The 16,667-nt window shown below is 41.1% G+C and overlaps 2 protein-coding genes across 2 annotated transcripts; both read right to left on the reverse strand.

Moving 5' to 3' along the window:
* Window positions 1-1,164: 1,164 nt before the first annotated feature.
* LOC142440325 (olfactory receptor 2AG2-like) lies at window positions 1,165-2,103 on the reverse strand. The gene has a single exon (XM_075542793.1). The coding sequence runs from the start codon at window positions 2,101-2,103 to the stop codon at window positions 1,165-1,167; it is 939 nt and encodes a 312-aa protein (XP_075398908.1).
* A 13,071-nt stretch (window positions 2,104-15,174) lies between these two features.
* Window positions 15,175-16,134, reverse strand: LOC142440326 (olfactory receptor 2V2-like). Its single transcript, XM_075542794.1, has one exon. The coding sequence runs from the start codon at window positions 16,132-16,134 to the stop codon at window positions 15,175-15,177; it is 960 nt and encodes a 319-aa protein (XP_075398909.1).
* Window positions 16,135-16,667: the final 533 nt, after the last annotated feature.

Consider the following 16,667-nt stretch of genomic DNA (forward strand, 5'->3'; position numbering starts at 1 on the left):
TATACACGTAAAAATTGTTGAATTGTTGTGCAAATCTTTGCCACAATAAAAAAATAATTTCATGAATAACAATGAGTACAAGGGAACAAATATAACATATTTTTCTAAAATTATGTAACATGTATTTTTACCATTTGTACTATCCATTTATTTCTCTATTTTAACATTCTTCATAATTTTTAGGAATTCTCAAATACCGTATATCACTTTTCTTTCAATAACATTAATTGATATATTGCAGAAAAAAAAATTTTAAGTGAACTAAAAACTTTCTTTTTTAAAAATTACATTTGATATTTTGGTTTAATGGAAAAAAACACAATAGACCTACACAATTAAAGTGAGAAAAATAAATATTTTCCTCTAATTCTGAAATGATCCTGCCATTCAAAATGTACATATCCCAGGTAGGGTCACAGTACCATGTTCTTCATCCGTGACCCTCTGAGCTATGCTAACCAAGGTCATGAAAATTGGCTCTTAGGATGACAGAAAAGTCATTGATATTACCTGGCCAGAAGTAGACTGAATAATTAGATTGAGTAATTTGGTAAGAGACATCAGAAACAAAGGAGTACATACTTAGTGTACAGTCTGCCATTAGTGGTAGTAGTAGTAGTAGTAGTAATAGTATTCACTCTCTGCTCCGTAGTGTAAAGAACAACGAAAAAGACCAAATCCCTATCCTCAAAAACATGACATTTTATTAGAAAGATAGCATCAGCAAATGTAAAAAATATATATATAGTTACATATGGTAAATTTGGGTGAAGTTTAATAATATAGATATAATGTTAGATTCTGTGACAGTGTGCATTGTTTTCAAATAAATTCAACCAGCTCATTAGTGTCCGTATCAAGATTATTGTCCCTCTGACCCAACCAATATTCATCACACTATGGAAGAATTTTCCTTCCTCTCACCTCCTCCCTCTAGGAATAATACCTGGAATTTTTCTCTCCTCTGTAGTTGTAGTGGCATGTAAATTAAGTTGGTAACTTTCAAATAGAGACATAAAATCAAGAAAATATTTTTTAAAATAACACAGACTTTTCAGCAGCTAATTCGGTGGGTGGCCATAGCAAAACAGAAGGTTCTTATTACATATAAGTCATTTTTAGTACAGGGGCATTTGCATTTGTCTGTTGTAAATTGCTCCGTTATTAGTTTGATATGAGTGATATCCCCAGAACGGTCTTTAGAGCCCTCGTTACCTCTTTGTTTCGAAGGCTATAGATCAAAGGGTTCAGGAGGGGAGTGATTATGGTGTCAAATACAAAGAGCTGCTGATCTAGTTCTGGGGAGAGAGAGGAGCCTGGGGTCATATAGATAATCATGGCTGGTCCAAAGTAGAGACTCACCACAGTCAGATGGGAGGAGCAGGTGAACAGGGCCTTGTTCTTCCCTTTGGGGGAGTTCATGCGGAGAACAGTGAGGAAGATGAAGACATAAGAAGCCAGAATGAGGCCAAATGGGAGGAGGATCAATATTGTGCCTGTGACTAGCACCACTTTTTCATATGTTGATGCATCCTCACAGGAAAGCTTCAGGAAAGCCATTACTTCACAGAAGAAGTGGTGAATCTCCCCGGATCCACAGGTGGGGAAATGCATTATGTAGATAGTATGGGATAAGGAAGTAAAAGCACTCCCAACCCAAGATACGGTGACAATTGTCAGGCAGATGCTGGGGCTCATGAGGACTGGGTATCTCAGAGGATGACAAATGGCCACATAGCGATCATAGGCCATGAGAGTCAGGAAGACACACTCAGCTATTCCCACAGTCAAGTAAAAGAACATCTGGATCCCACAGCCAATTTTTGAGATGTTTCTTTTTCCGGAGAAGAAGTTGGAGGCCATCTTGGTGACAGTAGAGGAAGTCAAGGTCAAGTCCATGAGTGCAAGCTGACTGAGAAGGATGTACATGGGAGTGTGGAGGTGGGAATCCAACCAGATGAGGAAGATCAAGATAGAATTTCCAGCAACGGCAGTAACATAAGTTAGAAGGATGATGCAGATGAGAAGCTCAGGATACTTTGAGTCAGTGAAGAGGCCCAGGAGAAGGAAGCCTACAGGTGCAGTTCCATTTCCCTCCCCCATCTCTGGGATCTGATTTATCTGATTTTAAACTGGAAGAGAGGATGAAAGTAAACTGAATTTTATAAGATGGTACAAATACCTCACTTACTAGTTCTCCTTGTGCTCTAGTTAGCAGTAAGGAGCCTTAAATGAAGCAAATGGTCTAGAATGAAAGGAAGTTCTGATGTGGGTTTTTATGTTAAATGAAAGTGAAACTGACACAACAAGAAGTTAGCCATTTAAAATGTGACAGTTAGTACTTTGATGGTGTTATAAAACCACCACCTCTATAGAATTCCAAAATAATCCCAACATTCCACAAGGAACACCTACACTCAATAAGCAACGGCTCTTCATGACTCTCTCCGCTACATCTCTGACAACCACTATGTTCACTAATTTGTTTATATATTTAATCATTATTGAGGGTTTACAATAGATCATTTTATGGCACCACATTTACAATGCAGACATTGAAATTGGGGGTGTTTTGAAGCATTCCACCATTGCTGGGACCCCACTTCTCATCTCCCAACAAAAGATAGCGTGTAGACACTGACTAAGGCAACAAGATGTTGATGAGAAGTCTATAAATTTCACAACTTCTGACCATGTCAGCAATTCTGGATTACTCACTGCAATACAGTTGGTCTACTTTAGGCAGGTAGATGATGTAATAGCAGCCAGATTACAGGAATAGTAGCAAGATCATATTTATAAATGAGTGTGTTGCATCTCATGAACTGCTGAATTTTCACATATAACACATAGCTTAAATCAAAAACTAACGTATAAGGGGTTTGTAGGGTTTGCAAAAACACATAACCCGTGCATTGTTTACATAAAAATATAGTAAGATTTGGAAATATAGCTATGGTAAACAAATATCAGGGAGTAGTTTTTCCTTACTCACAAGAATCTACATGGCATGGTAAAAGAGTATCTTGGGTTTTTGTATTGTTAAGCAAAAATATAAATTTATTGAACTAAATTCATTGAAACTTTACTTATATCTGAGCCTTCTTTTTGTATATGGAGCATATTTTTTCATCCCGTCCCCAATATGTTCGTTTTCTGGCCAAATATTTTTCTCTCTCACTGTCTTATTGGGGCTCTTTGAGTTCTGCTACTCCCTGGTCCTAACCTAAGCCTGAACGTGTGCTTCCCTTAGAAATCACTGACCAGGACTTACACGTTCTGGTGTTGCACAGAGAAAGAGGCATCAAGGGAGAATATGGGTGTCACCGTGCATGATTTAGTATGGCTCTGGCTTATCCTATTCCTGTGCACTTAAGTATTTGCTAGGTGTGTCCAGGTAAATAGATCCTGCCATTTGAGTGTGTCTAAGGGAACCACAATGAAGAAGAGAACTCTATTCACCACCCTGAGTGATTATATTCTAGCAGATAATAGATAATAAGCAAGTCATACAACAAATAAATGATCACCGTTGAGGTAGCTATTATGATGGAAATAACTGAAGGTTTCTGATGCAGAAATGCCCTTACTTTAGTTAAGGAAACCAGGCAAGACTTATTTTAGGAACCATCCATGCTATCACATGAAGGAGGACATAAACTGGTTTTCTCGTGGTCTGGAACAGCACCGAGGCAGGCAAAGGAACTAGGACAACGACCCTGATCAAAGACCTCTGTGACTGATGCCTGGGAATGAGTGAGAGAGGGCCATGCCATTGGTGAGAGCTGTATTCACTAACCAAACATAGCGTAATGAAGTTACTGATCGTTCTAAGCCTCACTTCCCTGTCTGAGAAACAAATAAAACAAAACTGTTCATACAGTATGTATGAACCTTGAAAATATTACTTCGTGAAAATATTACTTCATGAAAGATAATCACAAAAGACCTCATACTTTATAATTCTATTTCTATGAAATGTCCACAAATTACAAACTTAGGTAGAAAGCAGAATAGTGACTGCCATGGGTTGGAAATAGAATAAATTGAGCAAAAATAGGAAGTGATTGTTATGCAAGTGTATGGAGTTCCTCTTGGAGGTGATGAAACCCTGCTAACTTTGCTGATGTGGCGAGGGTTGTACAATTCTGTGAATATACTGAAAGCCACTGAGTGCTTAAATTGTATGGTATAGGTGTGGAAATATCTCTCAATAAGGCTGCCATCATAAAACTTGAGGGAAAATAAGTAATCCAGGTTAAGAAAATTGAACCTCTCTTTAGTGTCGGGTTTGGCTTTGGAACATTTAACACTTAAGTACTTCTTTATTCATCACAAATGATCACATATGAGAACATTAAACTTAAACAGTTTAAGGCACTTAACTAAAGACACAAAGCTCCCAAGCAGAGAGGCAGGATTTGAATCCATTCCATCAGGCTCAGGAGTGCATACATTCTATCACACTACAAAACACCTGGTTAGTTGGTCTGTTTCAAGGACGACATGGGAAATGCACAGGAAACAGTTAACAGAGTGCCTGAAAACTGGTGAGCACTGGATACGTTTAAACAGTTATTGATCATCAATCCCGTCGCTGTTCATTGCTAACACAAGGGAGGTACACATAGATGCCCTATTAACTTTGACCCGGTGTTTAGGATATTCAAAAATGGCCATCACCGTTCATGACACTGCTTATGCAGTCACTCGTCAGAGGTTAGCCATGGCCAAAACTCAAGTGGAGATGGTGACCTCCTCTGTGCCAAAGGGTCTGTGCCTGGGCCCCGACATGGGGTGCTTCAATTTTTTTTTCATTTTTCTTCTAGAAACAAAGAAATAAAATTATAGTGCTACTTTCTTGACACCCCGTTTCTTCTCACCTCTCCTGCCTAAACAGCTGCTCTCTTAAGCATGGCTCCATGCCATCTGACCAGCAGAGCTCAGGGTTTCCTTAATCCAGAACTCCAACAAAGAGCTTCATGTGAGTGAGCCAAAACCACCTGCCTCAAAGCACAACTTCAGCTTTCCGTGGTCAGAGAGTGAATATTCTAAGAGCAAGACAAAGGAGCCTAAAACATCTGACTTCTGGTTTCTCAAACCCGCAGGTGTGACTCATTCTGTTTTGAACAGCTACTACCTTAATATACCAACTGCCCCTTACCCAAGAGTGACTCCACCCAGAATGAGATAGGTGTACTTGTACATGATACAGACCATTATCTCGCCAGTAAATTGAGTTGTTAGCTACATGTGTGAGTCTTTCCAGGATTGTATCTCGGACTGGTGATCTCACTCTTCTCCTCTAGATGTTGCTGGGGTCCTCCAAGCAGTGAGTATGTGGCTTAATTGAAAAGACCACCCAGAATGACGGCCAGGGACTGCTAAAAGTGAAGACATTTCCACCTTGACTGTTCTGTGATGCATGCTTCCAATAAAGAATAGGGACTAAGTACAGGGTAGTGACAAAGTTGGAGACACTGAATCTCAAGGGAGTGTCCTGGTTCTGTGAAATCCCCAGACTTTAATTAATCTGCATCTCCAGACCAGAACAGAGCGCCATCAGGCATAAATATGTAGATCAGTATGTGTGGAGAGAGAAAGAGGAAGAGAGACTTAGACATTTGTAAATCATCATATTGTCAGATTTGAACAAAATCAAGTGTGGCAACATTCCTGGGGTCCTAGTAGTCCTGGGTCCTGTCCCTCTGACAATATCAGATTACTGAATAAGCAAAGTAAGCATGTGATTGATTGTGTTTTCTTTCAAATCTGTAGTGTACAATTACACATTTTTAACACAGTAACGGTTCTGCTTCTAGGTATGGCTGACATCTGTTCCCCTCTCAACCCTATAGCACCTTCCTACAGAATGAAAGTCTTTTCAAATGGCACTCCTTGACAGGGGTGAAGTCCTCATTAAACAAGGCAAGCACGGGTTTACTTATGCTTACTTACTAACCTGTACTAAACAGTCTAGCAAACATTCAAGACAGACACCTTGAAATTTATGTGGAACCTTTCATTACAGATTAATAAGTGGCACAAATAAACCCATGCTTACCTTTCTTTTTAGGTACTATCCCTCCGGTTAACTTTAATCAATATTTCAGACTCCAATAGGGGATACCTGCTCTAAGAAGTCTGGCCTAAAATCTTAGATAAAACTGCTTGGCCCTTTCCTGATTTCTCTGCTGTCCTAAATGCAGTCCCATCCTGACATTGTACATTTTACCCTCTCTGTATGAACTACTTGAATCCACGAGTTAGTCTTCTCTGTATTCCCAGTTTCTCATCCAGTGCCTGATTCTACCTGAATATTCACTAACTCCTTGCCACCAAGTCAATGCCAACTCATAGAAACCTTAGGGGAGAGAACTGAACTGCTTCTTCAGGTTTTAGAGGCTGCAAATATTTACCAGAGAAGAAAGCCTTGCCTTTCATTTTTCTTCTGAGGAGTGGCTGGAGGGGTTGACTATTGACCTTGTGGTTGGCAATGTAGCTCATAAACCACTACACCAACAGGGCCTTAGTACAGTTCAAACTGAAAGATAAACTGATGCCAACACATCAAAGAACAAAAAATCATATTCTGTGTGCTCACCTTCCCATTACAATCTCAGAAGAAAAACGGGTGCATAAGCAAATGTGGTGAAGAAAGCTGATCGTGCCCGGCTATCAAAACATATTGCATCTGGGGTCTTAAAGGCTTGAAGGTAAACAAGCAGCCATCTAGCACAGAAAAAACAAAACCCCCATCGAAGAAGCACACCAGCCTGTGCTATCATGAGGTGTCGAAGGGATCAGGTATCAGGCATCATCAGAATAAAAAATCATATCATTGTGAATAAGGGGAAGTGTGGAGTGGAGAACCAAACCCCATCTGTAAGCAATTGGACATCTCCTTACAAAAGGATTGCCAGGAGGAGACGAGCCCGCCAGAGTGCAGTGTATCAAACAATGAAACATACAACTTTCCTCTCATTCCTAAATGCTTCCTTGCCCGCTGCCCGCCCCTCTCCCCGCCACTATCATGATCCCAATTCTACCTCACAAATCTGGCTAGACCAGAGGATGTACACTGGTACAGATAGGAACTGGAAAAACAGGGAATCCAGGACAGATGATTCCTTCAGGACTAGTGGTGAGGGCAATACCAGGAGGGTGGAGGGAGGGTAGGGTGGAAAGGGGGAAGCAATTACAAGGATCTACATATACCCTCCTCCCTGGGGGACAGACAACAGAAAAGTAAGTGAAGGGAGACATCGGACAGTGTAAGACATGACAAAATAATAATTTATAAATTATCAGGGATTCATGAGGGAGTGGGAGCAGGGATGGAGGGGGGGAAATGAGGAGACGATGCCAGGGGCTTAAGTGGAAAGCAAATATTTCGAGAATGATGAGGGCAACAAATGTACAAATGTGCTTTACATAATTGATGTCTATATGGATTGTGATAAGAGTTGTATGAGCCCCTAATAAAATGATTTTTTTTTTAATGATGCCAACAAGGGATGGATGTCTGAGCTATCAGGGAGCATATCATTTGGCCCAGTCTTCTACTGTGCTCTGCCTTCCAAGAAGGGCAGATTATTCTTCAGGGTGTTCGTGCTTGCCCTCTGCCTAAAGTACCCTGCCTCTTCCCTAACCCTCTTGTTAGACAAATGTTAACCTGCTTGACAAAATTGAACACAAGCCTCCTCTTCTCCAGGAAGAAGCCCCAATGTCAGCATGTTCAATGTTATTCCTCCCCTCAACCAACCCTGTGCATTTCGCCCGCGTGGCAGCTCTAGATCTTAGAATCTAGGACTTGAAAAGTCCTTGCTATTTCTACTGTCATGAGGCTAAGGTCTGCCTCTTCCTGTACACTTCTTTAGGAATGAAATACTGGATAAATTACATTTGCAAAGAGTAAAACTAGACCTCAGAGATTGTGCCCTTAGAATGTTCTTGTGTGGCGAGGAAGCAACATTCTCCAAGTTCATTAACCAAATAAAATAGCAATATAAAATTCAGCATAATAAGTAGGTGATAACTATTCTAATGTAGTTTGTGGACCACATGTGCTGTGGTTGTTCAGAGATGGGATAGTGAGCAGAACTTTATTTTAAAGTATACAAGTAAAGAGAGGTAAGGAAGAATTTGGATTAGCCAAGATTAGTCCAAATTTTCACCTATTACATTCCCATGAAATTGATTAATTACTAATCTCTTCCAGTTACTAAAACCTTTCTGATAACTTTGATTTGGTTAATTAACATAGATAGATGCAAAATTAGAATATTTCACCTGCACGGTTATTTACACAGAGAAAATGGTTATTGAGTAAAACCAGGAAATGTGTGCACTTGGGTTGCACCTTTTCACAATCTTCATATGCTGAGCAAATACTACAAGAAGCTAGGCTGTATAAGGAAGACTATAGCATCAAGATTAGAGGAAGGCTGAGCCCACATGGAAGAAGCACACCTGCCTGAGTGCTCCAAGGACTACATGATGAAATCCGAAGGAAGGAATGGTATCAGAACTTACATTGCGAACACCTGGTTTGCAGAAGGCTATGGATGACAGTGAAAGCCCCCAATCCATTTGCAGGATCCCCACCTGGATTAAACCTTTTGTGAATCCCCTCTGACCATAGTGGAGAGTTATAAGTAGCCTAGCTATCAAACAGAGAGCATTGTAAAGTCAGTTCTGGAATAGGTAGTTAGGTGAAAATGCAATATCTTGCCATTTTATCTCCTTTTGACCCATTCTGAAGTTGTTTCAGGTTTTAATATTGTCTGCTTTCTTTTTCATTGAGGTTTTCCTATATTTTGTCTAGTTAATGTCATTGGGGGCTGGTATGTTTGTTCGCTTCCTATCTGTGCTTTATATGACTTTCTGGATATGAAATCCAAGATAGGTAGATCTATAGATACAGTAACACGGACATGGCAGAGGAGAATAAGAGGAAATGAGAAAGCAACAGCAATAAATACAAAAAGCAACTGTTCTGAAATTGACTGTGGTGATAATTGCACAAATTGTCTTAATATGGTTGATTGATTAAATTGTATGATACATGAGGCATATGCCAATATTTTTTAAATTATTTTTTTAATTATTTTATTTTTTTAAACATTTTATTAGGGGCTCATACAGCTCTTATCACAATTCATACTTATACATACATCAATTGTATAAAGCACATCCATACATTCTTTGCGCTAATCATTTTCAAAGCATCTGCTCTCCACCCAAGCCCTTTTCATCAGGTCCTCTTTTTTTTCCCCCTCCCTCCCCACTCCCCCTCCCTCATGAGCCCTTGATAATTTATAGATTGTTATTTTGTCATATCTTGCCCTATCCGGAGTCTCCCTTCCCCCCTTTCTCTGCCGTCCATCTCCCAGGGAGGAGGTCACATATGGATCCTTGTAATCAGTTCCCCCTTTCCAACCCACTCACCCTCCACTCTCCCAGCATCGCCCCTCACACCCTTGGTCCTGAAGGTATCATCCACCCTGGATTCCCTGTGCCTCCAGCCCCCATATGCACAAGTGTACAACCTCTGCCCTATCCAGTCCTGCAATGTAGAATTCGGATCATGGTAGTTTGGGGGAGGAAGCATCCAGGATCTAGGGGAAAGCTGTGTTCTTCATCGATACTACAGCGCACCCTGACTGACCCATCTCCTCTCCTAAACCACTCTATAAGGGGATCTCCAGTGGCCGACACTTGGGCCTTGGGTCTCTACTCTGCACTTCCCCCTTCACTCAATATGGTATATATGTATATATCTATGTATATATACATATACATAGATATATACATATACACATACACATACATATATATATTCTTTTTTTTTTTTTGCATGATGCCTTATACCTGGTCCTTTGGCACCTCGTGATCGCACAGGCTGGTATGCTTCTTCCATGTGGGTTTTATTGCTTCTGAGCTAGATGGCCGCTTGTTCACCTTCAAGCCTTTAAGACCCCATATACTGTCTCTTTTGATAGCCGGGAACCATCAGCTTTCTTCTCCACATTTGCTTATGCACCTGTTTGTCTTCAGTAATCGTATCATGGAGGTGTGCAGCCAATGATATGATTTTTTGTTCTTTGATGTCTGATAACTAATCCCTTCGGGACCACTTTGCCACACAGACTGGTGTGTTCCTCCATGGGGGCTTTGTTGCTTCTGAGCTAGATGGCCACTTGTTTATCTTCAAACCTTTAAGACCCCAGTCACTATCTCTTTTGATAGCCTGGCACCATCAGCTTTCTTCACCACATTTACTTGTTCACCCACTTTGGCTTCAGCAGTTGTGTCGGGAGAGTGAGCATCATAGAGTGAAAATTTAATAAAAGAAAGTATTCATGCATTGAGGGAGTGCTTGAGTAGAGGCCCAAGGTCCTTCTGCCACCTTAATACTGAACTTATAAATATAGACACATAGATCTTTTTCCCCATCCATATATATATATATATATATATATATATATATATATATATTTGCATGTACATGTCTTTGTCTAGTCCTCCATAAATGCCCCCTGACTCCCAACTCCTTCCTCCATCTCCCTTGACTTTCCTCCTGCCCTACTACCATGCTCCGTCCCCACCTGGGCTACAGCTATACCTCTTCTCTACGCAACCTTACCCTTGATCATTCCCCACCAGGCCTGCCACTCCCCCCTCTACCATTTTGGGTCCCATGTTGTTCCCTTGTCCCTGTGTTTGTTGACACCACTTCCTTACCCCCCTAACCCCCCCACCCCAAATCCCCCCAGAACTGTCTGTCCCATTGTTTTTCCTCCAGATAGTTCATCCAGCCTGTCCTATTCAGACAGACCTGTGGAGACACTAACATGCACGAAAACAAGACAGAGGAAAACAAAGCAACAGTATACAACCAGACAACAAAACAACAAAAACAAACCACTGAAAGAACAAAACAAAACAGTTCACAAGAGAAAAGCTTGTAGTTAGTTCAGGGATCGTTTGCTGGCCCTTAGGAGCGTTTTCCAGTCCAGTCTGTTGGGGCACCACGCCCTGGCCCCAAAGTCCACTTTCAGCATTCCCTGGGGACCTTGCCACTCCATTCCCTTGCTGTTCTGCTGCACTCCCCCAGTGCTTTGCCTCGGTGTGGTGGGATCAGGTCAGGTGCAATTCCCACACTGTGTCTCCGGTGCTGTCCCCTGTATCACCCTTAGTCACTGAGGGGCAACATAAAATTATTTTTTAAAGATGAACAGTCTTCAATATGCAAAGAACAGAACCTTACTTGCTTAAAGCATAGTAGATTTAAAGCATCTACTAATGAAAATAGAAAAGTACAACCTTCAGAATAGATTACACTTCATTGTAAAAAAAACAAAAATTATTACACCTGGACCAATAAAAATATTATGATAAATGGAGAAAAGTTTTAAATTGCCACAATTTCATTTTACTTAGATACACAATCAACACCCAGGGAAATAGCAGTTAAGAATCTGGTTAAGAATCATTCCACATTCCACATATTTACTGCAAAAGCATCTTTAAAGTGTTAAAAAGCAAAGATGTCACTTTGAGGACTAAGATGCACCTGACCCATTTTCAGTCACCTCATAATCATGTGAAAGCTGGACAATAGATAGGAAAGAACTGAGAAGAATCGATGCATTTAAACTCTGGTATTGGTAAGGATATTGATATTTCCATAGAGTGCCAGAAGAGCAAATAAATCAGTCTTGGAAGAAGTATAGCTAGAATATTCCTTAGAGATGAGGGTGGCGAGACGTTGAAAATGCTTTCAGGAAGTGCCATCTACCGAAGGATGGCATCATACTTAGTAGCGTGTCATCCCCAAAGAGAAGGCTCCTCAATCAGATGGACTGACAGAGCGGTTGCAACAACGGGCTGCACACAATACAGTTTGGGAAGGGGGGCGGGGCAGACAGAACTTCTGTTGTACCAGGGCTCACTGTGAGTTGGAACTGACTCAGAGACACCTAACAGCAACAGCAATGGTTTGAACATCTCGATTTTCAGTGCTGTTTTACTGTGTGACAGTTGCGGGACCTGTTCATGCTTTAATTTTTGACTGACTCCATTCTGTGAAAAAATATTTCATTCTCAATTTCCATCATAAACCTCATCAACAGATTATCTAACACCAACTTTCATTATTATGCTAAGTCTGTTGCATTAATTTAAGTATTCAGAAAGAGAAATCCATGGCTAGGATGGTGGGGTAATCAGAGAGAACTTAACTCTGCTGGCATCTTGCACTTGTGACCATGTGATGGGTCAGTAGTCTGTAGGCGGTTCAAACACTTCGTGTGCTCAACTGGCAACCAGAAGCTGGAAGTTCAAGTTCACCTAGAGACTTCTCAAAAGAAAGTCCTGGAAATCGACTTCCAAAGATCAGTCACTAACCCTAACATAGCAAATTTGAGGTTAACTAGAATTGACTCAAGAACTTGTGTGATACACATTATACTGTCATTGTAATATGTAAGGATAAGTAGGCATATGGGAAAACACAAGAATGGATTCAGAACAACAGAATGAGTGGGTGAGTCTAGTGAATGTTATTCTTATCTTGCTCAGACATTTTATATTCTCCCACATTTTAGGAAAAAAACTTATGTAAGAGTGGTATATATCAAAAATTGAATTGTGTCATCTAAAATGCTAAGTGTATACCTTAATTTCTCATACCTGTGAACATGGCCCCATGTGGATATGGGATATTTTAAGATGCTATCAGTTAAGTTAGCATACTGTGTAATAGGTCTTAATCCAACCTGAATGTTACCTTTATAAAGGAAGAGAAGAGGCACAGAAAGATTGACAAAGTGAGAGTGGCCATGTGAAGATGCATCTATAAGCCAATGAATGTCTGGTGCTATCAAATGGCAACTGTGGTGTTGTAGGAGACGATCTTCTAGAGTCTTCAGATAAAACAGCTTTGCTGACACCCTGAATTCCAGCTAGCATCCCAAATTGTGACAGTAAATTTCCATTCTTATAGACCATTCCCTCTGTGGTGTGTTTTGTTGTTCTGGTGGTAGTTGGTTTGCATTTTATCTGTATTTATTCATATAATACTAAATTCTCTTATATATACATATTATATAATTAGAATTTCTGTAATTAAATTTTTGAAATTGTATCATATTCCCTTAATGAAATGAATATACAGAAGTTCCTATCAATACTTTCCTGGTGTTAGATGCTTAGGTCATTTTGTAAATAGCTTTATTGACATGTAATTCACATATAATATGATTCAATAGTTCAATTGTATTAAAAAGAATTGTATAATCATCAATAAGCTTTAGAAAGTTTTCTTAATGTTCGTACTCATTGTTATTAGATTCCCATATCTCTCCAACCTCCCCTGCCATACACTAAGGAACTATTAATCTGGTTACTCTCTCCAGAGATTTTTCTATCCTGGATTTTATAAAGAGAAAAAAACACACACACACACACCAAAAAAAAGCAACAAAATAAAACAGATAAAAATTGAAAAGAATTATCGTAGCCCTAAGAAACAAATACATAGAGGTAAACTGTTACATGGCCTAGGAATTTAGATTTGCTAAAGGATTCTATGTAACAGTAGACAACTACTATAATAATTCAAGAAATTCGGTTTAACAAATCATTTATTTGCCATCTGCAAATACAAAAATCAGTGGGGGACCTCGGGATCATGCAGACTCTGTTGTCAGGAAAAGGCCTAGTGGAGACAGATGGGCATGTGGAAACATAGTTAGGGGCTGGCTATGCAGGAGACACAGATGAGGTCTGTGCACACAGAGAAGAGCTGAGCGATCTAGCAACGGCCTGGGGAAGCAACAGCATCTAGGTGGATGGCCAATGTATTCAAAGGTCATTACAGCCTGAAAGAAAACAAGAAAGAGTACATGGGATACCTCTTGATAGGGTTTGAATATTCCAGTCAGACTGCATTGCAGAATACAGAGAGGAAGACAGAATCAAAAATGCTGGAAGAGTGGATTAAACCATATCACACACCAGGGCTCCACAGCAATGCATGATCATAAAATTGTCCACGTTGGTCTTGTTAGGTGTCATCGAGTCTGTTCCAGACTATAGCAACCTTATGCCCAACAGAACAAAACCCTGCCTGGTCCTGCACCATCCTCACAGTGGTGCTGTGTCCGTTGGTGCAGCCACAGTGTCGAGGCATCTCCTCGATGGCCTTCCTCTCCTTCACTGCCGCTCTGTCAAACACTTGGGAGTTTTCCCACATTGTTGTTTTTTTTTTAAGACTAAATTTTTCTCTAGAGGTTCTGATTCAGTGTGGAGACAATTACAACAGGTTTTTAACAGAATTCCCAAGTGAGTATATTGATAAGGCTCAATATTAAACGGTTCACAAAGAACTTCTTCCTGGGCAACTAGCAAACCATGTATAGAGATGGAAACATTTGAGTTTAATCGCCTCCTGATGGTGGCTGGTAAAATATAAAAGAGAAAGGCAAAAGTTCCCCACTTGTCCTGTGCATGCTTTGAAGAAGCAGTAAATGGGAAAGCCGACAGTATGTCTCCTAACCTAGATCATCTGCTTGCTCTCTGTGCAACTGTGGGCAAATCACTAATATCCTGTTCTCTCCGTTTCTAACTCTGTAACATGGAAATAATAATGGGACCTACCACAATGGACCATGCCTGGTAAAGTCGAAGGGAAGTCAAAAAGAGGACGATCTTTGATGTGGTAGTTTGACACCGTGGCTGCCACAATCATGAGGCTGGCACTGGACCATGCGGCACTTACGTCCTTCTGTTGTTCACGGAGCCACTATGGGGTGAAACTGACTTGATGGCACCTAACAACAACAACGACGACGACATTGGTCATTGCGATGATAAAATGAGTCCATCTTCAGATGGGTGTCCAGTCAGTAGTGAATTACATTTAAACAAGATTGGGTTTTAAATAAGGAGCCCTGGTGGCCCAGTGGATTACATGTTGGCTTGGTAACCTCAAGGTTAGTGATTTGAAACTACCAACTGCTCCTGGAGAGAAAGATGAAGCTCTCAACTCCAATAAAGAGTCACGGTCTCAGAAACTATAGTGGCAGTGTTATACTGCCCCCCAGGGTCACTGTGAGTTGGAAACTTGAAGACAGTGAATATTGTTTGGTATTTTGAAATGTAAAACAATCATCTCCTGTTCTGTCTAACAATCACCTTTCTCCCCAGTGCCTTCCTCAGGGCCCCCGCTACCTCCTTGTTCCGCAGGCTGTAGATTAGGGGGTTCAGCATGGGAGTGATGATGGAATCAAACACAAAGAGACGCTGGTCTACCTCTGGAGGAAGAGAGGAGCCTGGGGTCATGTAGATAATCATGGCTGGACCAAAGTAGAGGCTTACCACACCGAGGTGAGAGGAGCAGGTGGCCAGGGCCTTTTTCTTGCCCTCAGGGGAGTTCATGTGGAGAACAGTGAGAAAGATGAGGATGTAGGAAGTCAGGATGATTCCAAAAGGAATCAGAAGGAAAACTATGCCAGACACCAATATTACTTTCTCATACGTGGAAGTGTCCTCACAAGACAGCTTCAGAAGGGCCATGACTTCACAATAGAAATGGTGAATCTTCCTGGAGCCACAGGTAGAAAAGTGCATGGCATACATGGTGTGCATCAGAGAGACAAGAACCCCTGCAGCCCAGGAGCTGGCAGCCATTTGCAGACAGACCCTGGGGGTCATGAAAACTGGGTATCTCAGGGGGCTACAGATGGCCAAGTATCGGTCGAAGGCCATGAGGGTCAGGAGAACACACTCGGCAACTCCCAGCATCAAGTAAAGGAAGATCTGGACTCCACAGCCAACGCGAGAGATGCTTCTGTGTCCTGAGAAGAAGTCAGCCGCCACCTTGGGGACCGTGGTGGAGATGAGCGTCAGGTCCATGAGGGAGAGCTGGCTGAGCAGGAAGTACATGGGGGTGTGCAGGTGGGCATCCCCACAGATGAGTAAGGCCAGGATGGAGTTCCCAGTAAAAGCCACAACAAGAATTAACAGGACTATGGCAACAAAAATCTCAGGATGCTGGGAGTCAGCGAAGAGGCCTAAGAGAATGAAATTTGTGCTGGTGGATTTATTTCCTTGCCCATGTCTTAGCATACCTGTTGGATATGGAGTGTCATCAGAGAAGAACACAAAGTGAGAACTCCTCACTTCTCGTGTAAATGTATCACTAAGTTTAACCTATTTCCAAATTGCAAGAGCTTATAAAAACCAAACCCATATATGTAACAAGATAATTTGAATAAAGGATTGCTATCCCTGTTAATTATCTATCAGAAACTAAGACTATTAAGTGATCTCCCGCTAGACTGCATTGCTTGGCACAATATCTGAGTCTTTCCATGTGGATTCGTCCACGTGTGTGTCAGACTGGGTTATTTAGAGGATCAAAAGCTCACACACTTCCAGAAGCTGAGAAAACCCAAATCTGTGGGCCAGGTTTCAGGCTGAGGCGTCACCTGATTCACGTGGTTTCAGGGACTGATGGATCCAAGATTGGGAGGACAGGTAAAAAGTTATTCGCTTATGAGTTTGCAGGAGTTGGTGAATCTCAAAATCTGCAGTCAGGTGGCAGGCTTCTGTCTCACATCTCAAGAACTGGAAGTAAGAAGAGACAAGTCAGAATCAGG

This window comes from Tenrec ecaudatus, chromosome 2, assembly GCF_050624435.1.
Source record: "Tenrec ecaudatus isolate mTenEca1 chromosome 2, mTenEca1.hap1, whole genome shotgun sequence".
NCBI lineage: Eukaryota > Metazoa > Chordata > Mammalia > Afrosoricida > Tenrecidae > Tenrec > Tenrec ecaudatus.